Here is a 25,689-nt window from a genome sequence, read left to right as displayed (position 1 = left end):
GGTATGATTCTGACTCTCCTTGGTGTTAAAAATTATGAGAATGTGTTAACACAGATATTAAGACATTTTAATGACAGATACAGTGTACTTGGGCTTCCCAGGTGGCGCTAGTGGTAAAGAATCCTCCTGCCAATGCAGGAGACACAGGAGACGCAGGTTCAATCCCTGGGTTGGGAAGATCCCCTAGAGGAGACAATGACAACCCACTCCAGTGTTCTCACCTGGAGAATCTCAGGGACAAAAGAGCCTGGTGGGCTCCATAGGGTCGCAAAGAGTTGGACACGACTTAGCAACTGAGCACACATGCATATAGTGTACTTATAGAGGTTTTAATGTAAATATGATTTACATTAAATTAATCTTAATCTTAAAATTACACCTCAAAGTCCTCTAAAGTTCCATTTATTTGAAATACCAAATGAACCTAAAGCCTTGGCTAGCCCAAGTGCCTCTTGTCCCTCGCACAGCAGGCCGTGTCCCACCTGCCCCGCCAGCGCCCAAGCATTCTTTTTTAGTTCTGGCTGCATTTCCCTGCTCTTCAAGGTTGGCATAATTGTGTTGACATCATAACTCATCGTGTGAAAACCGATTACAGATTTGCACATTCCAGGACTCGGTGATGACGCCGAGCATGACTCGGCAGGAGCGCAGATTGACAGAAACACGTTGTACTTGCCTTGCAAGAGTGCTGATCACTGAACGTGGAAAGAGGAGGATCTACCTCGCCTGAGTGGAATGGAAATTACTGGTGGAGAAAGGAGTCTAGAAATTGCTTGTTGCGAGTCAGTTTACTGTCATTAGCCTGAAAGGCATTTCCTTAGAGCCGATACTAAGAAACCACTTTGTCGTGGTTCATGAGGCATTGCACTCAAGCCCCAAGTGATGTTTCAAAGCAAGACATGGTCACAGATCAGAGGTGCAGAGTGAGGAGGTCCTGTCACTTCACGGTGATGTAAGCATTGAGAGGTTTCTACAAGAACTTCCCCAGCGGTCTAGTGGCTAGACTCCACGCTTTCACCATTAAGGGCAACAGTTCAATCCCAGGTTGGGGAACTGAGATCCCACGAGCCACGACATGACCACAAAAAGAAAAAGAAAAACAACTTTAAAAGGTTTATATACACTGAGCTGACTTTTCCCTCCAAAAGGTAGGACTTGGACACCTTACTCATTTGATAGATTTGAGAAATAGCAAAAATAGGCCCGTGGTGGTAGCATCAGCTTTCTTTCAGAAAGCATCAAATCCAACTTTACAACTTAAAAAAAAATAATGGGAAGATTTCATTACAAATCCCAGAATCAGGTCAAATCAAACTGCAAGCATCTGTGAGGGAAAAAAAACCTAGAGGTTGTGAGGGTCATTCCTGTCCAGCCTGTTGACTGGTATCCCTAGTTCACGGTTTATTTCCAGCATGGACCTGTATCAGACACATGTTTATATATGATCCCTGAGACCGACTAACTTCACTTCAGCAGAGTGTATCTTTCAAAACTGACACGAGCAAGCATCCACTTTTTAAAAATCCACTGTTTTAACCGCCACCTGACAACCTCAGGTGTAGATTTGCAGGTTACCCTCCTAATCCCCTATTGCTACTTCCTGATTCACCCGAGGGTGTGAGGCTCCACCAGGAGCCTGCCTGGATGAGAGTCCTTGAGGACGCTTGGTTCCCATTCATGTTCCCTGGAAAACAGCCAGGAATACTGCCCACGGTGGGCCGCATCTAAGGAAAGGCCCTCGGTGGCACCTGTGGCCGCCATGAGGGACAGTTAACGGGCTCCCCCCAGATCCTGCTGTAAGCCTCGTCACTCGTTGTGTGACGCAGCTGGGTTCACGCCAGGCCGTCTGCTGCCCATCTGCACTGATGTGAAGGCCTGCGAGACACATGAGGACCAGACCAGCGTTCAGGGTGGAGTCCCAGAGCTGAAGGAGGTGGTGAGAGTGACTTGGTCATTTTGTCCATCCTCCTGCCTCCAATGAAACCTCAAAAAAAAAAAAAAAAACAACCTATGTCCAGGCCACCCCAATAGGAGAATTCATCCCATTCTTCACTCTTTGATTCATTCATTCCTTTTTTTAAGGATTCTTTTGTTTTTTAAGATCTTTTATTTTTCGGCCACGCTGAGTCTGCTTTGCTGCACACCAGCTTCCTCTGGTTTCCGTGAGCAGGGGCGACTCTTCATTGCTGTGTGCAGGCTTTGTGGTCGCTCCTCTTGTTGCAGAGCCCGAGCTGTAGGGCACGTGGGCTCGGTAGTTGCAGTGCATGGGCTTTGTTGCTCCACTGCATGTGGGATCTTCCCGGACCAGGGATTGAACCCATGTACCTTGCATTACAAGGCGGATTCTTAACCACTGAGGCACCCGGGGAGCCCCACGGCTATGGTCTTAATATATAGAGGAGTGAAAAACCTGTATGCAGGTCAGGAAGCAACAGTTAGAACTGGACATGGAACAGACTGGTTCCAAATAGGAAAAGGAGTACGTCAAGGCTGTATACTGTCACCCTGCTTATTCAACTTATATGCAGAGTACATCATGAGAAACGCTGGGCTGGAAGAAGCACAGGCTGGAATCAAGATTGCCGGGAGAAATATCAATAACCTCAGATATGCAGATGATACCACCCTTATGGCAGAAAGTGAAGAGGAACTAAAAAGCCTCTTGATAAGAGTGAAAGAGGAGAGTGAAAAAGTTGGCTTAAAGCTCAACATTCAGAAAACGAAGATCATGGCATCTGGTCCCATCACGTCATGGGAAATAGATGGGAAAACAGTGGAAACAGTGTCAAACTTTGTTTTGGGGGGCTCCAAAATCACTGCAGATGGTGATTGCAGCCATGAAATTAAAAGAAGCTTACTCCTTGGAAGGAAAGTTATGACCAACCGAGACAGCATATTCAAAAGCAGAGACGTTACTTTGCCAACAAAGGTCCGTCTAGTCAAGGCTATGGTTTTTCCAGTGGTCATGTATGGATGTGAGAGTTGGACTGTGAAGAAAGCTGAGCGCTGAAGAATTGATGCTTTTGAACTGTGGTGCTGGATAAGACTCTTGAGAGTCCCTTGGACTGCAAGGAGATACAAACAGTCTATCCTAAAGGAGACCAGTCCTGGGTGTTCATCGGAAGGACTGATGCTGAAGCTGAAAGTCCAGTACTTTGGCCACCTCATGCAAAGAGTTGACTCATTGGAAAAGACTCTGATGCTGGGAGGGATTGGGGGCAGAAGGAGAAGGGGATGACAGAGGATGAGATGGCTGGATGGCATCACCGACTCGATGGACATGAGTTTGAGTGAACTCCGGGAGTTGGTGATGGACAGGGAGGCCTGGCGTGCTGTGATTCATGGAGTTGCAAAGAGTTGGACACGACTGAGTGACTAAACTGAACTTAGTAAGACTCTGCAAGGTGCGTGTTGCTGGGAGATAAGGATTTTCTGGTCACTGGAGGCACCGGGCTTCCGGCTCTCCTCAGCCCAAGGCAGGCATTGTCTCGCGCCCACACGCGCCTGAGGAGGCCTGCCCAGGCCCTGGGGGAAGGCCTCAGGGGAAGGGGCTCTCTCAGTGGAGGGCTTTCACCACCGCCTGCTCATCAGGGCACAGAGGCCCATGGAGGAGGGTAAGGGGCCTGCTCCTGCCTCTATTGAGCCCGAACCTTCCTGAGGAAGTGTCACTGCCATCTACAGAAGCCTCCAATGGCTCAGCTCCGTGGAGACCGCTGTGTGTGTATGAACCTCAGACCCCACCTCTTGGTTCTTCTCTTTCTTTTTGAGTGGGAAACTTCATCAGTAATAATTGAGGTCACAGGTCCCGGGGCAGAGAACACCAGAGGTTCAGGAAAACCTTGAACAGGGAGTAACAAGCCTCCCACCCCTAAATACCCCATGCCCATGAGAACTTTGTGTTGTGATGGGAAGTTTTGGAGATTTGTTTCAGCATCCCTCATGACTTCAAGGATGAAATCCAGTCGGGGTTCTCACTTCCTTTTTATTTATGTATTTTTTGTTGTGCTGTGTCTTCGTGGCTCATGGGCTTTCCCTAGTGACAGCGAGTGGGGCGTGCTCTCTAGTCGCGACGTGCAGGCTTCTCACTTCGGTGGCTTCACTTGCTGGGGAGCACGGGCTCTCGATGTAACGAGCTCAGTAGTTGCAGCTCGAGGACAAGCGGGCTTTAGTAGCTGTGGTGCAGGAGCTTAGCTTAGCTCACAGCATGTGAGAACTTCCTGGACCAGGGATGGAACCCATGTCCACTTCACCAGACAGGTGGATTCTTATCCACTCTGCCACCAGGGAAGTCCTGATTTTAAGTTTCAACATCAATTCAACATCAACATCAATTGCCGTAGTGTGACCCGTCTGTGGTAAGGTGACCTTTACCTAACTCACCAGGGTCTACCACCTCAAATGAAAGTCTTCGTCTAAAATCATGTAGACCAAGGCTTCCAAACTCAGGGCGCCAGCCTGATGTGTGCAGTCGCTAAGTCTTGTCGGACTCTTTGCAACGCCAGGGACTATAGCCCGCCAGGCTCCTCTGGCCGTGGAATTATCCCCGCAAGAATACAGGAGTGGGTTGCCGTTTCCTCCTCACCATCCTGATACTTCACATCTAAAAAAGCAGAAGTCCCTAACCTAAACCTCTGGGCTGACTAAATTAAGAGACCGTAGTCATAGTGGGTCCAACTAATATGACTGGAATTGTAGATCTCTGTGGCTGTACATTTATTACATCCATCCTATATCACCATTTAAAGGAAGGATAAGATTGCAGGCATTAGAAACAGGTACTTACTTGCAGCAGTTCAGATCAACAGTCTACTCTGTGATTAATGGTCTGGACACTATCTGTCCTTGCTACAAAACTTGACAATGAGCAAGCAGGTAAACCCGGCACCCAGAGACACCAGGAAAGTTAGAGATAACTCAGGTCAATTCTGATTTTTTTTTTTTTACTTTATTTTCACAAAGAATTCTGTGTGTGGCGGGAAAATTCATACACTCTCTTTGCAGACAATTACACCAAATTTTCTTATTTCTGATTTTCTGTTTCTACACACCTCTCCTACATCATAGCACAAAATAAGTCTTTCAAAGGCTAAAAGTGAAGAGCATCCTTTATTAGAAAAAAATCTAAATTTCTTTCCCTTAACATGGCTGATTTTTTATCTCCTCTTGCCCGCCACCTCCGGAGAAGGCAGTGGCACCCCACTCCAGTACTCTTGCCTGGAAAATCCCATGGACGGTGGAGCCTGGTAGACTGCAGTCCATGGGGTCGATAAGAGTCCGACACGACTGAGCAACTTCACTTTCACTTTTCACTTTCATGCATTGGAGAAGGAAATGGCAGCCCACTCTGGTGTTCTTGCCTGGAGAATCCCATGGACGGGGGAGCCTGGTGGGCTGCCGTCTATGGGGTCGCACAGAGTCGGACACGACTGAAGTGACTTAGCAGTAGCAGTAGCAGTCCGCCACCTCACCTTGTCCTACTCACTACACCATATGCAAGGTGCTCTGCTTCTTGTCCTGGTACTTCAGCTGGCCAGGTAGTCCTCAACCTAGAGAGTTCTAGAACCACTCTGTCGCATGCGGAAGCCACCAGCCCTGTGAGGCAGCTGAGTGACTGGAAGCGTAGAAGTCACCAGCCCTGTGAGGTAGGTAGTTGAGTGACCGGAAGGCAGCTGTCTAAATTGAGATGATGTGAGCCTTGATTACACATGAGACTTCAAAGACTCAATGAGAAAAATGTAAAGTAACAACACCTTTTATGTTGGCCACATGTTGAAAATGCGCTTTGGCTATATTGGGGTGAAAGTGAAAAAGTCACTCAGTCGTGTCTGACTCTTTGTGACCCCATGGACTATACAGTCCATGGAATTCTCCAGATCAGAATACTGGAGTGGGTAGCTGTTCCCTTCTCCAGGGGATCTTCCGAAACCAGGAATCGAACCCAGCTCTTCCAAATTGCAGGCAGATTCTTTACCAGTTGAGCCACCAGGAAACCTGATATGTCCATATTGGGCTAAATAAGATATTAAAATTTATTTCACCTGTTTTTTTTATTTTGGGCTTCCCAGGTAAAGAACCCACCTGCCAATGCAGGAGACATAAGAGACAGGGTTCAGTCCCTGGGTGGGGAAGATCCCCTGGAGGAAGGCATGGCAACCCACTGCAGTATTGTTGCCTGGAGAATCCCATGGGCAGATGAGCCTGGTGGGCTACAGACCATAGTGTTGCAAAGAGTTGGGCACGACTGAAGTGACTTCCAGGGGTCATGTATGGATGTGAGAACTGGACTGTTAAGAAAGCTGGGCTCTGAAGAATTGATGCTTTTGAACTGTGGTGTTGGAGAAGACTCTTGAGAGTCCCTTGGACTGCAAGGAGATCCAACCAGTCCATCCTAAAGGAAATCAGTCCTGAATATTCATTGGAAGGACTGATGTTGAAGCTGAAACTCCAATACTTTGGCCACCTGATGTGAGGAACTGATTCACTGGAAAAGATCCTGATACTGGGAAAGATTGAAGGCAGGAGAAGAAGGGGATGACAGGATGGGATGGTTGGATGGCATCACCAACTTGAGGACATGAGTTTGAGCAAGCTCCAGGAGTTGGTGATGGACAGGGAGGCCTGGCGTGCTGCAGTCCATGGGGTCACAAGGAGTCGGACACGACTGGGTGACTGAACTGAACTGAAGAGACTCAGCACGTGTGCAGTGTGGCTACTGGGACACTTTAAGTTGCTCCTGTGTCAGCTCTGTTCTACTGTGTCCTTTTGCCAATGGTTTCCAAATCAGAAAGACTGAAATGCTGCAGAATTACACTGGCAGAGTCTGTTCCTGCTGCGTTTGATTAGCAATGCCATCCCACTGGCCAAAACTGATTTTCTGCGTGATGGTTTTCTCCCACCGCCTGTGTCTGACTCTAATTAGCCGGCTGTGGGTGCTGAGGCTTTCCGGCTCCCTGGGGCTCCCAGCCTGACTCAGTTTGCCTGCTATAGCCCCTGCTCCCACCCCAGCCATTCAACCAGAACCCACAGCCTCCACAGAGCCTCGCCTCCCACCCTGAGCCTCCCTCTACCTCCAGTCCTTACCCCCACCTCTCTTCCTCACTTCAGCACCTCCTACTCAGTGGTCCAGAGTGAAAGGATCCACCTTCCTCCCCGAAAGCCCCCAGAACTTGCACTGTCCCAAACCTGGAACAAGTACCGTTCAGGGACCCATCATCTGACCAAACTCAACTGGGTCTCAATTTACTCTCCACTTCCTCCTGGAGACCTAGCCTGACTGCCCAGGCTAGTGGGTGCTCATATCTTATGCTTCTCCCAAACCTTGTCCTCTGTGACAGTTAGGATACAGCTAAGCATAAAGTCAGTGAGGTCAAGAAGAAGGCCCTGCATGGCACCAGGCACATAATACGTTCTCAATAAATACTCATTGGCTGGAGGGAGGGCTGGGTAGAGAGACAGAGTAAAGGAGGGAGGGGTGATCTGTGATTCATGTGAGACTGGAAATGTATACATCTTTGTATGCCCTCAGGATGCCTGGCTCACAGTGCGTGTGCTCAGTACTTCTGATTGAATGAATGAGCTCGAGCAGGGCTTCTGACCTGCAGTGTGCACACAGGTCATCACGGATCTCATTAAATAAAATGCAGGTTCTCCTTCAGCACGTCTGGGTGGGGCCTGAGATTCTGCCTTGGGCTTCCAGGTGATACCGATGCCTCTGTTCTGGGGCCACAGTTTAAGTCCCAGGGAGCCAAAGGCTGGGGCTGTGACATCAGCTGGGTCCTCAGCGTGTCTGGGCTTCCTTTGCTTCGTGTGTCATCTCTTGACTGACAATGGCTGTTCCAGCCTCCTCCATCCTTACCTCTCCTCTTCCTCTTGCCTCCAGAAGAGTAACTAATTAGCTGGCATCACACTAATGAGATGTAACCTCCTTCAAAGAACCTTCTCATCAGCAAGGTTGCTGCCCCTGGAGTCTGCCTTCCCAGAAGCTGCAAATCTGCTGTGTCCCATGAAGCCACAACTCTGGAGTGTTTAGGTCTTCCTGGCCTTGACTTTCTCCAGGGTCTTCCTCCCACCCTTATTCCCCTTCGTTCTAGCATCTTCATTCTTTTTCCTTTTCTTTTTATGGTTTCAAACCAATCCAAACCCCTCTGTGATGAAGCCTTCCCCTCTCCCTCAGCCCTGTGATCTTAGCTTCTGAACTCAGCTACAGATTGCATAATTGGACTAAAAAAAGTGTCTTGGTCCCATCCTCCTGCTCCGTGGGCCTAGTGGCTAGATCCTGCTGACCCTGGGATCTCCCCATGCTTCTCGGGAGTTTAGAGTTTTCCAGCTCCTACCGCTCATTCATTTTACAAATGTCTGTCCAAACTGCCTGCATGACAGCTGTTCTGTTAGCCGTGGCATTAATGAATAGTTCTGGGAGGATGTGAGGTCTGTGCTGAGCGTTTCAGGATAACTGGGTGTTCTCTGAGTGAAGAAAGCAGGGGAGGAGGAGGAGTGGACCCAGGATCCCCTACTCCGTCCCTCAGTTTAACTCTTTGAGCTTCTGCTCTTTCATCCCAGTCTTCTTTTCCATAATAATCACATAGGATTTGAGTTGGCGTGAATTTGAAGTGATGGCACCCTAACCAGCTGGGAACATGCAGCAGGCAGCACCATAACTTAGAAGGGAGGTCAGGAATGGGGAGATGGGGAAAGTGGAAGCAGTGACAGATTTTATTTTCCTGGGCTCCAAAATCACCGTGGACAGTAACTGCAGCCATGAAATTAAAAGACACTTGCTCCTTGGAAGAAAAGCTATTGCAAACCTAGACCGTGTATTAAAAAGCAGAGACATCACTTAGCCAGCAAAGATCCATCTAGTCAAAGCTATGGTTTTTCCAGTAGTCATGTACAGATGTGAGAGCTGGACCATCGAGAAAGCTAAGCACCAAAGAACTGATGCTTTTGAGCTGTGGCATTGGAGAAGACTCTTGAGAGTCCCTTGGACTGCAAGGAGATCAAATCCATCCTAAAGGAAATCCTCCATGAATATTTACTGTTGCTGAAGCTGAAACTCCAAACTTGGGCCACCTGATGGCAAGAGCCAACTCACTGGAAAAGACCGTGATGTTGGGAATGATTTAAGGCAAAAGAAGGGGGCAGCGGAGGATGAGATGGTTAGATAGCATCACCGACTCAATGGACATGAATTTGATCAAACTCTGAGAGAGAGTGCAGGACAGAGGAGCCTGGCATGCTGCAGTCCATGGGGACACAACTTGGTAACTGAACAACAACAGCAAAGCAGAGAGGAATTAGCCTGGTGTTAGAACCGCTGCCTAAGGAGGGAATGGGATGTGAAGGACAGAAAAGTAAATGCCACTGCTGCCAAACACCAGCCCACTCAGGGCTCAGCTCTGGTGGCTTCTGCAGACTTGCCTCCCCTGGACACTCAGCACACAACCCGGGCTGTTGTCCTCCACCTCTTGTTCTCCACGGTCTCTCCAGCCTTGAGCTGGGAGCCTGGTATGCGCCAGACAGACAGAGATCACCTACTACGTTCCTGATACGTTCCAGACATTGAATCTGGGGAAACAAGGATGAGTAAGATCCAAGTCCTCTTCGTTTGGGTTTCCCTGGTGGCTCATCGGTAAAGAATCTGCCTGCGGTGCAGAAGACGCACATTCAATCCCTGGATCAGAAGATCCTCTGGAGGAGGACATAGTAACCCACTCCAGTGTTGTTGCCTGGAGGATCCCCACGGACAGAGAAGTCTGGCGGGCTGCAGTCCATGGGGCCGCAAAGAGTCGGACATGACTGAAGTGATTGAGCAACTCTTTGAGATAAATATTCAATATTTAATAGAGGACTATAAGAAAGAGACAGTCCTGGAGAGAAAATACCCTGCCATTTTTTTGGCTGAGGTTATGGGGAGTGGACGGAAGTGGGTATACTCTCAGGGCACCTATAAAACTGCCCAACACACAGGCAAGGATTGCTATATAATTTTGATTGATTTATCTATCACTGACAAGCTGCAAAACCTCCCGAGACAAGCGTCTCTAAGATGTGCCAGTGGGAGTGCCGCCAACACTGCCAGCCGCTTTCCAAGGCTGACCCTGCCCAGAGCTGCCCGGGGTCGGCCCCAGGTGTTCAAGGGAAATATCCAGCTCCCCTGCCATGCCAGTGAGCAGAAGGATGCCCACGGGCACATGGGACAAATTGGACTCAAGCTGCCATATGGCCTGGATTTCACATTTTGACTGGCAGAGTATAATCGTTTTTACAGAGTCTAGTGTCTTGCTACAGATTGTAAATGATAAGGTCACAAGGATTAGAGACCAGTTAAAAAATTATAGAAGACATATGCTGTGCATTTTACTAATGAATGGCCATATTCAAGCATGTTCACTAATTAATGGCAATATTTGAATGGGCCCCACTAATGAATGGCAATATTTGAAAGTGGTGCTGAATGTGATACTCTGAGACCAGTGCTCCGTCTCCAGAAGGAGCCAAATGCTCCATAAGGCCTGGGAAACGCTGATTGGAAAGCAAAATTGAGCCGGCCTTGCAAGATGTTAGAGGGAGTTTCCAGTTAGATGCGGAAATTCGCCCACCAAGAAGTTTGTTGGGAGGAACACCAATGCGGTGAACGTCATCAACAAAGACTCACAAGGGTCCCAGGTGGCAGGCCAATCCGACCTTAGCCTCGGTAAACAAGGGGAGCCGTGAAGGGAGGGAGGGAGTTGGGGAGGATGATGGTGGGGCGGACACCACGGGAATGCTTCTTTGAAATGGTTACAGCAAGAGAGGGTGAGGCGGGAAGTGTGGGGCTCGGGGGGAGGGGTCACTGCCATTGGTCGCACCTGTCACACTGCCCCAGGGCCCCTGCCCTGTCCTGGCTGACGTCCTGGCAGCGGCGCTGAGTCTGTTCAGCTCAGGGTTAAGACCCAGGACACAGCAGGGGCATCTGAACCTGCCGCTCCCGTGTCTCCTGTTTCTTTCTCCCTCAGCTGGACCTCCAGTTTGTTGGCCATCAGTTGTTTAAAACCACCAAAGTGAAAATTCACTTAGAATCCTTTTCTCGCCAGCAGGATGGAATCAGGCCAGTCTGAACAAGTTGGTGACAGGCTCTGAGCACCTTGTTTCAGAGCCCAGGTTTGGGGGGAGACAGGGAAACAACCGATGGAGGGCCGGCCGCAAGCCACGCTTGACCCTGGTTCAGTCTGGACAAGGCTCAGAAGTGACTCGAAGCTATTTCTCCATCCAGGAAGGTGTCTTTGCAGAAATCCAACGTGGGTGAAGCACTAACTTTTAGAGTTAGAGATTCTCTTGTGGCCTTGTTGGGTTTGACGCAGGCCCCGATGGTTGACATGGCGCCCTGGAGAGGACCGGGGCAAGCCCTCCCTCACACACCTTGCTGTTGGACCCGGGACCAGTGCACCCTCCACGGAGATCAGGCTCACAAAAGCAATCAAAATATGAACGCCGCACACCCTTTGATCCAGCTATGTCACTTCTGGAAACTCACCCTGCAGGTCTCCTCTCACATGTGCAAAATGACCTGTGGAGAAGGATGCGCCCCACAGCTTTGCTTATCATGGCAAAATACTGGAAAGGACCTAAATGCTCATCCGTGGGGGCTGCTTGAATTCATTCATAAATGTGTGAGTTAAGATACATCTGTCGACTTGACCATCGTGCGGCCGTTGAGGAAGATTTCAGCTGTTCAGGGCTGCTCTGCAGGCGCTGATACAGGACAGGCTGTGAGTGTATGACATGGAAAGTGAGGGGCAGAGCCCGTTGCCTAAAGCAATGCTCTGTGCCGCTTTTAGTCTCAAAGTAGCGTTTATTTATGCAGGCGGCAGCGATTGTCCCTGGGGAGTTTGGTAAGCTGACCAAGGAGGAAGGGAGACATTTTTTTTTTCTTACTATTTGCCTTTTGCATCTTTTAAATTTGTCCTGTGTGCATGTATTATCCACTCAAAAAATACATAAACTACTTTTTAAAACTCAGACTGTGTGAATTATGTCCCAATAAAGCTGTTTTTGAAAACATTTTTAAGTTTGGAAAAACTAGAATATCTTTTTACAACTTTTTTTTAAATTATGAAACTATGATAACACATTTACAAGAGGCTTGGAAAATACTGAACAAAGTTATATACATTTATAAATATATAAAGTATAAATTTATAAATATATACAGTTATATATTGCATTTATTTTTTAAGTAGATAAATGAAGATTGTTAGTTGGAGATTCAATATCAAACTCTCAAAAATTAATAGAATGACTATACAGAGAAGTTGAAGGATATAATAGACCTGAAAAGCACTGTGAACCAATTAAGCATAACTATTTATACAATTTTCAACATATGATTTATACAATTTTCACACAACAGTAAGGAAAAACTATAAATAGCTTAAAGAAGAAACTAAGTTCAGATGCTTTTGTCTATAACCATACCATGGACGCCTCAGTTCCCGGCAGGGTCATCCCCAGGAGCCCCACCCCCACCATTGGAAGCATTTATCAGGCTCCTCTCTTAATTTAAGGTTCCAAGGTCAGTCCTGTTGAAAGTAGCCTGGAAGATAGGGTCTCTTATAGTGTGAGCTCATCTTCTCTAATAGGTTCTGAGACAGATGGTGATAAAGTTTCCCATTAGATGGTACTCACGGTAAGCGTATAAATTAAGACTCTGTACAACCTAAAGACTGAATGGATACGTACTTGTACTTGATGACCTCATGATGCTACTGGAAAAAAAAATAAGAATTTTCAGGGTTCTTTTAAGAGCTCCCATGAATAGAAATTAAACCAAGGAAAGTAAGGGGCTTTTCATGGTGGCAAACCTAAAACAAAAATAATTCAGGGGACGAGGCGAGGGGAGAGGGCGCAGAAGTGACAGCAGTTGGTGGCAATCGAGATGGCATCGCTGACCCTTGAGGAGCTGGATAGAACTTGAAAAAGACAAAAGAATTCAGCTACTGAGCTATATTCAGTTTCCTTGAAGTTATTTATTTTTAGCCGTCTGGAGATGGCATGTAAAGGATCGTCTTAGTCTGTTTGCATTTAGAGCGTGGCCCAGTTTACAGCTGCTTCCCACCAGGAAATTCTGTGATTTTAAAATGTTGTGGACTTGAAAGGAAATAACCTGACATTCTTCCTTTCAGAATTGTGCTTTAGCAAGTTAGACTCTTAACACCATTTCCGCCCTGTGGCACAGGCTTGTGAGAACCAGTTTTGCATATATGGGCGGCTAGTCGCCCCACAGGGAGCCTGGTTCTTTCGATGGACTATTTTTAATACACTGGGGCCGAATCCCATATATCACTGCTGCCATCTTCTGGAAAGTCAGACGCCTAGAAGAACAATATTTTATCTATTCCCAGAGAAGGACAAACGTGTGCTTCATAGTTTTGATGTTTCTCTTGACTACAGTAAGGGGTCCTGAGATGGCATTTGATGTTCTCCTGCTCTTTTAACACAGAACTTCAGAGCTGTGGAAGAAAAATAAATAATAATAAACATAATAAAATGCTTTTATAATAGATGATGTCGTGATAGAAAACACGTGCAAAGAACTTTGGGCATTCATATAGAGACATTTCAACTTGGAGGATCAAACCCTTATTTCGAGGGTCATCACTTACAGGTATTGACTGGCTCTCAACTTTATTGATCAGCAGCCACTTGAAAATTCTGATAGCACTGGAGGCTGTTCGTTTGATTCCAAAGAGAAAATATACATACATCTCCTTTTGAATGTCTCCATTATGAGCATATGGGAGATCAAGCTCAAGCATCAATCAAATGACTTGTCTGCTGACATGATGCTGAAAGATAAAGTGACGGGCGGTTCATTTAGCTGTAAGATAGTACGGGATTTCCTGAGAGGACTGGCAGTGACGATACCTCTGCACGCACAGGAAGAAGAAGAGGTCAGTATCCCTCTCTCGGCCGCAGTCATGGCGAGTTGACAAGTCTGGCACTTCCCAGGAGGTCCTCAGTTTCACTCGGGGCTTCACAGAAACACAGCACTTATCAGTACATTGGGAATTACTTTAACTAACAAGGTGCTTAATTATCACCTTACTTTTCTGTAGAATATTTTTGTGTATAAAACATCGTAACTCCATGAGAAAACCATTTCTCCTGTTTACTGTATGCCAGAAACTGGATGAGGTCTTAGTTATCTATTATATCTCCTTTATAGATGCAAAAAAACTAAAGCAAAGAGATGTTAGGATCACACAGATAATAAATGGTAGAGAAGAGTCTCTGACTCAAGGTCTCTCAGGCTTCAGAGGCTTTACTTTTAAACACTAAATTGTATCAGATTTTTTTTAATATTTAAATATCGCTATATGATTTCATGAATTACAATATGCTATTCTCTTATATATTGTCCAGGTCCAAGTTTTTATTCATTTCAAAAGTAAATACTCAACACATATTAATTTCAAGACAGATATATGACTTGAATGTTAAGAACAGTTTGGCTATTTCTTACTAGGAAAAAAAAGTTTATCTCATTGGACTTATCCCTAATTTAATAGTTGTTTTAAAATTGTATATTTTAGGACTACCCTGGCAGTCCAGTGGTTAAGACTCCATGCTCCACTGCAGGGGGCACAGGTTCGATTCCTGGTTGGGGAACTAAGATCCTGTTATGCTGCATGGCATGGCCAAAAACCTTAAAAAAAAATTGTATGCTTCATTTTAGGCATCTAGAATGAGCTAATTACTATAGTTACGTGAGAAACTTGCCCTCAACTTCCCAGGTAGCTACTCCAAAGAGAAAAATGTATTGGATCACCAAATTCATTGTCAAATAAAGGGAAGCCATCATATTGTTGGGTGTGATTAACTTGCTCCTGGTGTTATATTCTAAGATGCATCATCCCGTGGGTAGCAAACTCTGGGAGATAGTGAAGGACAGAGAAGCCTGGCATACTGCAGCCCATGGGGTCGAAAAGAGTCGGACATGACTTGACGACTGAACAACAACAAAAAACAACAATAGGAGATCTCTAGTATACATTTATATGTGAGTGAAGTGAAAGTCACTCAGTCCTGTCAGACTCTTTGTGACCCCATGGACTATACAGTCCGTAGAATTCGCCAGGCCAGAATACTGGAGCAGGTAGGCTTTCCCTTCTCCAGGGGATCTCCCCAACCCAGGGATCAAACCCAGGTCTCCCACATTGCAGGCAGATTCTTTACCAGCTGAGCCACAAGGGAAGCCCTATGTATATGTAGATATCTATATATCTAATACACCTACATCCATATAGACAGAGAGAGCTTGATCACAAGCTTATGTGGTTATGGGGCTGGCCAGGCAAGTCCTAAATCCATAGAGCAGGCTGCAAGGAAGGGCAGGCTGGAACTCAGTTGTCCACAGGTGAACTCTCTTCTTGAGGAGGCTTCAGTTCTGCTCCTAAAAACTTTCAACTGATGGAATCAGTCCCACCCAGATTACCTAGGACCATCTCCCTTCCTTAAGGTAAAGTGACTGTTGGTCTTACCTACAAAATACCTACACTGAGAAACCTAGATTAGTGCTTGGCCGAATAACTGGGCACTAGAAATGGCAAACCACTCCAGTGTTGTTGCCTGGAAAATCCCATGGACAGAGGAGCCTAGCAGGCTACAGTCCATGGGATTGTAAGAGTCGGACACGCTCAGCAACTAAACGTCCACCACCATAGTCTAGCCGAGTTGACGCATGAAACTAACATCACAGACACTAAGATAATACAGCCCATATGTATTGGTTTTTAATCAAATTTCATAAGGGGATAGAGTTTAGAAAATCAATAGAGTAAGTATTATTACTGTTAAGATTTTTTTTTTAAGCTTTAAAGATTCTTTTTTTAAAAGACTGCAGAAATTGTTGGCATTTGTCAGATCTATCTCAAAAGAAAATAACCCAGGAAAAGTATACAATGTAAATAGGTGGTGGTCAATTCTATTAGTGTTTACTCATAAGGCATCTTAAAAGAGCCTCAGCAAAACTGAGCCCACAGTTAATAACTAATAAGCCCCTGGGGAAATTGTGGCCATCGACGCTATTGGTTAAAGCCAGATCCATGTGCCCCAGAAAGGAGACAGGCAAGTCAGTAGAAAGACTATGAAAATGTTACAGTCAGATTTGCTTCCTCCTCAAGCTCTTTGGAAATACCTGTGCCCTGGGAGTTTTTGCAAACAAACCCAAAATATGATTTCAAGGAATCCTATATCTGCCTAGGCCAGAACTCCCCAGACTTCCTCTGTTCTCCTTGCCCTTTGTGGCTGCTTCTCTTGGTGCTTCTAGGCCATAAGAAATGCCTAACAGTTCTGTTTATTAAATATTTAGGTCCAAATAACATAGGAAGAATTAATATCTTAACAACTTAATACCCATTTGAAAAAACAGTTCATGTAGATTGAAAGAAAAAAATATATTTATTTCATTCTTAAATAACTACATCTCCTGGTCCAAAGAAATGTTCACCTGTCTTTCTTATCACACAGTAACCTCCAAAAATCCTGCTTTGCAAAAACATGATGTCATCAAAAGAAGAGTAGTACAATGTACATTAATGCCATGAGTTAGTAATTCAGAGTCCCACAGATGCCAAGCATCACTGTGCTTTTCCTCAAAAGTGTAAATAATCCCACCGCACTTCTGTGAATTTGTTGTGGCATCCCAGGGCTCCTTGCTACCACAGTTTGAGAACCGAAGGCCTAAGCATTTGTTCAAGCACCTGGTTGACAGTCTTAAGTTCTAGATAATTAAATTAAAAACCTGAAGATATTTTTTAGATCAAACCAGACCTTCTAATTATGTCCCCATTTTGTATGAGACAGATTTGAGTTATTTAACTAGAAAGCCAAAGGCACGATGTAGCTAAACTTAAGTTATACTCTCTGAATAAGAGCAAATTAGCAAGTGCATTCATGCTAAATTATCACCAGCACATTCTTCAAGCTTTTGCTTGCCTTTTGCCATACTGAAGCGGTGAGGGTTTAATTTTTATATGCGCTTTCTTTTCCGGTTTTTTTTTTAATACTCTATTCTTTGTAGCACTGGTATGAAAGGGAATTTAATGTCTTTGTGTAAGGAAAGCCCTATTTATTCTGACAAAATGATCAACCTCCAGGGTGTTCCTCTACCATGAAACTGGTTTTATATCTCATCCACGAGCTAATAAGATGTGAAGCGTTTTCCCTGTCATGCCAAGAGATCAGACTTGCTTCCATGGAAAGCACTGGGCTGAGATCATACAGCGAGCTCTTCTCAGTGAGTGAACCACACAGCTCACAGTTTTTCTACACGAGAGCAGAGTGCTGGGTCTGAGGCAAACCCAGATGAGCGGATACGTTAAAAAAAAAAAAAGAAAAACCTTAAGAAGGAACTCTAGGATCCAACCTGTTCACCGTTTGCTGGATCAGCTTTCAGTTCAGGGAAAGTTAAAATGTCAGAAATGAAAGCCTGGTGGTCTTGGTGCTTTGTGTAAACACGTGCTGACACACACCCCCTCTCCCACCAAGATGAACCTTTGAGGAACGTTTACGTCCCACAAAAGGCGGGCTCAGTCTCTTTGCTGTGAGAAGAAATAAGAAGGCTAAAAGACTCTGAAAGTGTTGGCTCAGAAGCCAAATGGTGACATCTGTAGAGGAGACCTTTTCCTTATAAAATACTTGTTCTTCTTGTTTGTTATGCCCTGACATTAAAATTATTTTCAGATGAGTTGTTGAAACAAGAAAGTGACCGTGGGGAGGGTAGGGGGGAGCAGGGAACCTGTTTCTGGAAAAGACAACGTGAAAAAAACCGTCCTGAAAAGGCTGTTATTTTGAGGTGAGGCAGAGTGGTGATGTGTTTGGGATGAAGCTGGGTTTTTCTAGATCCTGTTTGGGGGGTTATCAGTTCAACCTGTCTTTTTTTTTGGCTGCGTCGGGTCTTAGCCGCAGCTCAAGGGCCTCTCTCTGGTTGTGGCAAGTGGGCTTAGCTGCTTCACAGCATGTGGATCTTACTTCCCCCACCAGGATTGAACCCCTGTCCCCTGCATTGGAAAGAGGATTCTGAACCACTGGACCACCAGGGAAGTCCCCAAATCAGTCTTATCTCAAGCAAAATTGAGTTCAATTTCTGGTTTATGCTCTAGTATATGAATTTGGGAGCTTTCCAGCCTCTGGAAATTCTTCGAGGCTTCCAGGAATACAGTGGCATTGCTGTATGGGCTTATCGATTGCCGTGTAAAAAGCATCCCCAAACTTAGGGTTTAGGACAGTGACCGTCTGGTTCCTGCTTTGTTTTGCCTTTGCCCGCAAACCTGTAATTTGGACAGAGCCCTGTGCAAGCATTGGTCTCCAGTCCACGTTGGGTGAGCGGGGGGCAGGTCACCCAGATGCTGGAAGACCCTTCTCCCCCCTGGAGAAGGAAATGGCAACCAGCTCCAGTGTTCTTGCCTGGAGAATCCCATGGACAGAGGAGCCCGGTGGGCATAGAGTTGCACATGACTGAGCAGCCAACACTATCTAACTCCTTCTCCAGCCGTGAAATAAGGACAGTGCCTGGCTGGCATCTCCTCAGAAAACACCATGTGCCAGGCCTGCTTGTAGCCACTGAGCGTGTGTTTTATCTCAGCTACCTCTCTTGGCGCTCATGTGAGACAGTTCTCATTGTTACCCTGTCTTCTCAGAGGAGGAAACCGAGGCCCAGGCTCCGAGGCCGCTCTTCCAAGGTGGCCTTGGTCGTCAAGGGGCAGGGCGATGGCTCCAGCCCCGTCGCCGCGGAGCCCAGGCCCTCAGCCACCGCGGCGCCTCCGAGCGGGATGGGGAGGGGAAGCAGGCCGCAGGGGCCGAGCGAGGCCAGCTTCCTTTTGCAGCATTCGCGTCTCCAGCCTCCTCCTCAGTCAGTGAAAGGGGAGGACCATCGACTCCTGGGTCTCCTCCATCCTGAAGGGAGCGCTGAATGCTGACAGGAGCGCGTCTCCGGGTGAGAAGCTTTACTTCAGCCACGCCTTAGCTTCCTGGGGCGCCACAGCCAGGGGCTAAGACCACAGGAACGTACGTTCTCACAGTTCCGGAGGCCGGGGGTCCAAGAACGGGGAGCAGAGGCGGTTTCTCCTGAGACCTCTCTGCTTGACTCCCAGATGGCCACCTTCTCCTTCGACGTCCCTGGGGCAGGAGACCCTGGTTCGAGCCCTGAGTCGGGAAGATGCCCTGGAGAAGGGCATGGCAACCCACTCCGGTACTCTTGCCTGGAGAATCCCAGGGACAGAGGAGCCTGGCGGGCCACAGTCCCGTCAGACATGTCAGAGTGACTCACACTTCACATTCCCTCACCCACACATGGTCGTCTCTCAGTCCCAGTGCCTGTCCTGATCGCCTTCTGTAAGGACACCAGTCCTATTGCTCAACTCCCCCCCAAGGACCTCATTTTACCTTGCATGCGTGTGTGCTAAGCCACTTCAGTCATGTCTGGCTCTTTGTGACCCCATGGACTAGCCCATCAGGCTCCTCTGTCCATGGGATTCTCCAGGCAAGAATACTGGAGTGGGTTGCCACTTCCTTCTCCAGGGGATCGTCCCCAACCAGGGATTGAACCCACATCGCTGATGTCGCCAGCATTGGCAGGCACGTTCTTTAGCACTAGCACCACCTGGGAAACCCCATTTTATCTTACTTACCTCTTCAAAGGTCTTATCTCCAAACACAGTCACATTCTGAGGTGCCGGGAGTTAGGGCTTCTACATATGAGTTTGTGGGGCACAGAATTCAACTCATGACGGCCCATTCTTCTTTCCATAGTAGGCTTTCAATACAAAAGTAAGACCCTTAAACATGGATATATAAATCCTTTATGCAAGAAAACATATGCAGCGTACATCATGCAAAATGCCAGGCTGGATGAAGCACAAGCTGGAAGACACCCTGCATAAGATTGCAGGGAGAAATATCAATAACCTCAGATATGCAGATGACACCACCGTTATGGCAGAGAGTGAAGAGGAAGTAAAGAGCCTCTAATGAAAGTGAAAGAGGAGAGTGAAAACGCTGGCTTAAAACGCAACATTCCAAAAGCTAAGATCATGGTGTCGGGTTCCATCACTTCATGGCAAATAGATGGAGAAACAATGGAAACAGTGAGAGACTTTATTTTCTTGGGCTCCAGAATCACTGCAGATGGTGACTGTAGCCATGAAATTAAAAGACGCTTGCTCCTTGGAAGAAAAGCTATGACCAACCTACACACCATATTAAAAAGCAGAGACATTACTTTGCCAACAAACATCTGTTTAGTCAAAGCTATGGTTTTTCCAGTAGCCACGTATGGGTGTGAGAGTTGGACTATAGAGAAAACTGAGCACCAAAGAATAGATGCTTTTGAACTGTGGTGTTGGAGAAGACTCTTGAGAGTCCCTTGGACTGCAAGGAGATCCAACCAGTCCATCCTAAACGAAATCAGTCCTGAATGTTCATTGAAAGGACTGATGTTGAAGCTGAAACTCCAATACTTTGGCCACCTGGTGTGAAGAACTGACTCATTGGAAAAGACCCTGATGCTGAGAAAGATTGAAGGCAGGAGGAGAAGGGGACAACAGAAGATGAGATGGTAGGATGGCTTCACCAATTCAATGGACATGAGTTTGAGCAAGCTCTGGGAGTTAGTGATGGACAGGGAAACCTGGAATACTACGGTCCATGAGGTTGCAAAGAGTCAGACATGACTGAGGGACTGAACTGAACTGATGCAAGTAAATAAATATCAGATGTGAAATTCTTGGCTGAGATTGTTTTCCTCATATGCTAACACCAGTAACACTTAGCCATAGATATTTCTTTGCATTGCTGTCTCTTCTGCTAGGCTAGAAACATTTCAAAGAGAGGAAATGTGACTCATTTTCAAAATGCTTCTGCGGTGCTTGGAACATTCTTTAGTAAAGAGTGAACAGTGTCATCAAAATAGGACTGTTTTTCCTCTTTGCGAAAGGTAGTTTGGCACGGAAAGCATCACCAAGTCAGGGGCAGGAGTAGAGCAAGCTTGGGAAAGGAAAGCAGGCTGTGACCAAACGGGGCCCGCAAGCCCGCCTCTAACCTGCTTGTGTTCTCCCGCAGTTCGTCTTCTGCCGGGACTGTAAGGAACAGTACCACGAGGGTGACTGCGGCACCGTGGTTGAAGCCTCAGGAACAGTCACTCAGGTAATGCGCCCTCTGCCTTCCCCAGATCGGGGCTCTTCCCCAGATCGGGGCTCAGGCTCTCGTCGGGGACAGGAGCTGGTTTCTGGAGATCATCAAAGGTTCCAATCTGAAAAAGAAAGGACCAGACTAGCAGCCTGCAGCCACGGTAATGGGGCTCTGGCTCCCCAGTCATCAGTCCCTCCAAACGACCCCTGTCCTCAGGGTCCCGCTGCAGACTTCCCAATGGTCATGTGTGGTGTCTTGGTTCTTCCACGGGAGTTCTTCCCCAGGGGTGAGTGGAGTAGGGATAAGGAGTCTAGCGTGATCGGAGGAGTCTTTAGAAAAGAGATCAAACAATTTAACAACCTCTGAATCAGGGAAATCAATACTAACTTCACATTATTTTTTTTTAAGTGCCCTTGTTTAAAGTCTTTGGTGAGAACTCTCTCCATGAATGACGTGATAGAAGTATTATATGATGCAAGAATATCGTTGTTTCTTTAGCAACATTCTTACCAAACTCAGGTCGAGCTTCTCACTGCTAGAAAATCAATACCTGAGAGGCAGCTGTTGGTAGAAAGGAAAATTGCTTTTGATCAGAAAGCCAGCCATCTGAGGAGATGGTGGACTCAGTGTCCCCCAGAAACCATCTCTGAAGAGTCTGCTCAGCCATGAAGGTTTTTAAGGGGAAAAAGGGAAGTAGTATCGGTGAATCGCTGAGATGGGGGCTTAGAGTCATCGTCATCCCCCACTGCGTGCAGGCTTGTTGACTTCTTGTGAGCTTTCTTTGGATGCTCTCTTGTTCACATAGCTTGTTGGAGAGATTACTGAAAGGTAAACTCAGAGGAGATCTGGTCATATGCTAATTGCTTATTCATCATTCCCACTTCTTTGATCTATGGAAAGAACCAACAGGTTAGACAAGCTATTTTACGATCAAAAGATCTGATAGGTGTGCTCCACCCTGGATGAACAGAGCTTAGGGGCACCTGGTTTAAGAGTTACACTGTAGCTTTGCTGCTGCTGCTGCTGCTAAGTCGCTTCAGTCGTGTCCGACTCTGTGTGACCCCATAGACGGCAGCCCACCAGGCTCCCCCATCCCTGGGATTCTCCAGGCAAGAACACTGGAGTGGGTTGCCATTTCCTTCTATAAAGTGACAAGAAAAGGGGTTTCCTGCTGAGGGTGTCGTCCTGCAAAAAGCTGTGCTACACCTCATTTCAGTCTTGATGAGGTAAAGCACGGGTTTACTGAGCCTGACTCTCTGAAGTGCTGTATCAGGCTTAAGGAAATGCAAATATATTTTCTTTTATTTATTGATTATCACTCACTGGAAAAGACCCTGATGCTGGGAAAGCTTGAGGGCGGGAAGACAAGTGGGCGACAGAGGATGAGATGGTGGGATGGCATAACCGACTCAATGGATATGAGTTTGACAGGGAAGCTGCCGTCCATGGGGTCACAAAGAGTCAGACATGACTTAGTGACTGAACAACAACAATAATCGGCCAAACCTTAGGAGAAAGGAGTAAAAATTTCAACACACTTGATGAATTTGCTCATTATTTTTTCTCCTGATAGAGACATTAAGAGGGGTATAAACATGAAATCTACCCAGATAAATCCTTTAGTCATTCTATTGACAGGAGCCTCATCAATAGGCATAGAAGTTCCAGAACATTTTAATTTCAAAAGTTGAGAATGATAAATATCAGAATGTTCTAAAGGGCTTCCCTGTGGCTCAGTGATAATCCACCTGCCAATGCAGGTGACACGGATTCAATCCCTGATCTTTGAAGATCCCCGTGCCTCAGGGCAGCTAAGTCTGTGTACACAGGTACTGAGCCTGAGTCCGCAAACTGCAACTTCTGAAACCACGCACCCTAAAGCCCCAGCTCCACAACAAGAGAAGCCCCTGCAGTGAGAAACCCTCGCATCACACCTTAGAAAGGAGCCCGCACAGCAAAGAAACAGCACAGCCAAAAAGAAATGAATGTTAACATTCTAAAAACAAAAAATAAAATAAAGCCTGTTTAAAAAAAAAATGCTCTAAAATGAGAGCATAAAGAAGTGAATCCCTATGAGATTCTGCGGAGGTTTCTACTCAATTTAAAGTAACTGAGGAAGCACAGTACATGAGCTCAGGGCTTCTCAGCAGCTCCTACTATGCTGGCCTGACCATGTTGGGAGCTTTAGGACTGGGCGGCCGTTTCTACAGCAGAGGCAGCACACGCCCTTTCTGTTGACTTAATTTAGCTCCAGGGCATTCGAATGCAAGCTCACTGGGTCCAGAGGTCAGGAATAATGGTGTCCCTGAGACCCCCTCCACCCCCACCCACCCCCACCACCGCCTCAGGACCAGAAGGGCTAGACTGGAAGACAGGCTGATGCTCTTGGAAATGGGTGTTGTCCATCAGTTCATACCCCTCTGTTCATTTGATAACAGCATGGACAAGGCCTTCCGAGAAGGGATACCCTAACATCTGTCTATCTCCCAACAGTAGCAGTGAAGTGAAGAAGAGCACTGCTTAACCCAAAGCTGGCCCGCGCCTGACCCACTCCATCAACCCCTTCATTCAGGAGGAACCAGCCAGCCTTGGTCAACACCACTAAGGTTGTTGTTGTTAATAAATATCTCAGTCGTGTCCAACTCATTTGTGACTCCATGGCCTGTAGCCCGCCAGGCTCCTCTGTCCCTGGAGTTCTCCAGGCAGGAATACTGGAGTGGGTAGCCGTTTCCTTCCCTGGGGGATCTTCCCAGACCAGGGAGTGAACCCACGTCTCCTGCATTGGCAGGTGAGTTGTTTACCACCGAGCCACAGGGAAGCCCCAGTGGTTAAGGTAGCCCAAATTAAAAGAAAGGAAAGGAACTCCACAATATGGGAGAAAGAAAGTTATAGCTGGCCTTACGGACAGATGGTCAGTATCAAGGGGCCTGTGTCTGCAGACACCATCTATTAGCAGGTATTAAACAGCATTTCTACGGGACAGTCATCCTGCTAGATTCTCCGAAAAAATTCAGAGAAGTACATTTATCTTCAGAGGCTCACCAGGGAGCTATAGGGGAGGCTTATGGGAAAATAGGTAATGGTGATAATATGCTAAAACAAAATGTAGCAAATCCAGTTTTGTATAGCACTTCCCTAAGAAAGTCATGAAGGGCGGGTCAGAGCTTGTCAAGAGGACAGGGGAATAAGGTGACATAGAACGTTCCAGCAGAGGGCACCAAATGGACAAAGTACAGAAGCAAGGTTCTCTCCAGCTAGACTTCTGTTCATCCATGCATCCTGAGGCTCAAGACAGTACCTGGTGCACTGGCATCTAATAGGTGTTTGTTGAATGACGATGGTGTCAATTGAAGAAAAATGCACACCCTAAAAGTTGTGAATTAAGTTTTTATCTAGGGACCTTACTGAGGACTATAGCCAGGAGACAGACTCTCAGACAGATCTGAAGAACCACTCTGAAGATGTAAGGGAGGAGCAGAATAATAGGAGTTTGTGTTTTTGTTCTTTTCTGATAATAGTTTGTGCTGAAAAAAAAATAGAGTCAAACATCAAAGTTAAGCTAATCACTCAGTCGTGTCCGACTCTTTGCAATCCCACCGACTGTAGCCTGCCCCGGCTCCTCTGTCCATGGAATTCTCCAGGCAAGATACTGGAGTGGATTGCCATTTCCTTCTCCAGGGGATCTTCCCCACCCCGAGCCCGAAGCCGGGTCTCCTGCACTGCAGGCAGATTCTTTACCAACTGAGCCACTGGGGAAGCAAAGATTACTGCTAATAACACAAAACAGACCTCTCACGTTAATGATTTTAGTGCTTTTCTTTGTGTGGGAAGGTGCAAGGGTCTGGGCTCTGAAATTATCCCTTGGATGTACATCTTGACTACCTTGGCCAGTACCCAGGGCACAGAGCGGTTCCTGGTTTTCTGCAGTCTGACCTCCCCTTGGGGGAGGGGCCACTGCTGTGGCGATGGCCTGATTTCAGGCAATGTTCCCTTTCCACAGTGGCATCTACAAGGAAAAGAGGTTCTTTCATTTCTTCAATAGTATTAAACACCTCTAACAGGTTAGGCTTTGTTCTCGTCTGCGGGGATAAAGTGCCTGCTCTCATGGAGTTTGTGTTACTTTATTAGATGTCACAGGCTCCCCAGGTGGCTCTGTGGTTAAAAAAAGAAAAAAAAAAAAATCTGCCTGCAATGCAGGAGACATAGGAGATGTGGATTCCGTCCTGGGTCAGGAAGGTCCTCTGGAGGAGGAAATGGCAACCCATTCCAGTATTCCTGCCTGAAAAACCCCATGGACAGAGGAGCCTAGTGGGCTACAGTCAGTCCGTGGTGTTGCAAAGGGTCGGACATGACTTAGCAACTGAGCACACACACAGTAGATGCCACAGGGTTGCACAGTCAATATGATAGGAATTCCAACAAGGAATCTTTAATCCTAGACAGGGATATCCAAGAGAGGATTCAGGAAGAGACAGCTCTGGAATAAGACTGCTCTAAAGTGAGCCTCCTTCCTGACGGGTGCCC

The 25,689-nt window shown here is 46.7% G+C and overlaps 1 protein-coding gene across 7 annotated transcripts in view; it reads left to right on the top strand.

Moving 5' to 3' along the window:
• PRKN (parkin RBR E3 ubiquitin protein ligase) overlaps positions 1–25,689 on the top strand; it is a 1,201,168-nt gene that overhangs the window by 1,140,609 nt on the left and 34,870 nt on the right. For all 7 annotated transcript variants that reach the window (XM_055536152.1, XM_055536157.1, XM_055536158.1 and 4 more), the window contains one exon: positions 21,097–21,180. In XM_055536152.1, coding sequence (XP_055392127.1) covers positions 21,097–21,180 — 84 coding nt within the window. The remainder of the gene's footprint in view (positions 1–21,096; positions 21,181–25,689) is intronic.

Source organism: Bubalus kerabau, chromosome 9 (assembly GCF_029407905.1).
Source record: "Bubalus kerabau isolate K-KA32 ecotype Philippines breed swamp buffalo chromosome 9, PCC_UOA_SB_1v2, whole genome shotgun sequence".
Taxonomy (NCBI): Eukaryota; Metazoa; Chordata; class Mammalia; order Artiodactyla; family Bovidae; genus Bubalus; species Bubalus kerabau.
This window is presented reverse-complemented; position numbering and strand designations above follow the sequence as displayed.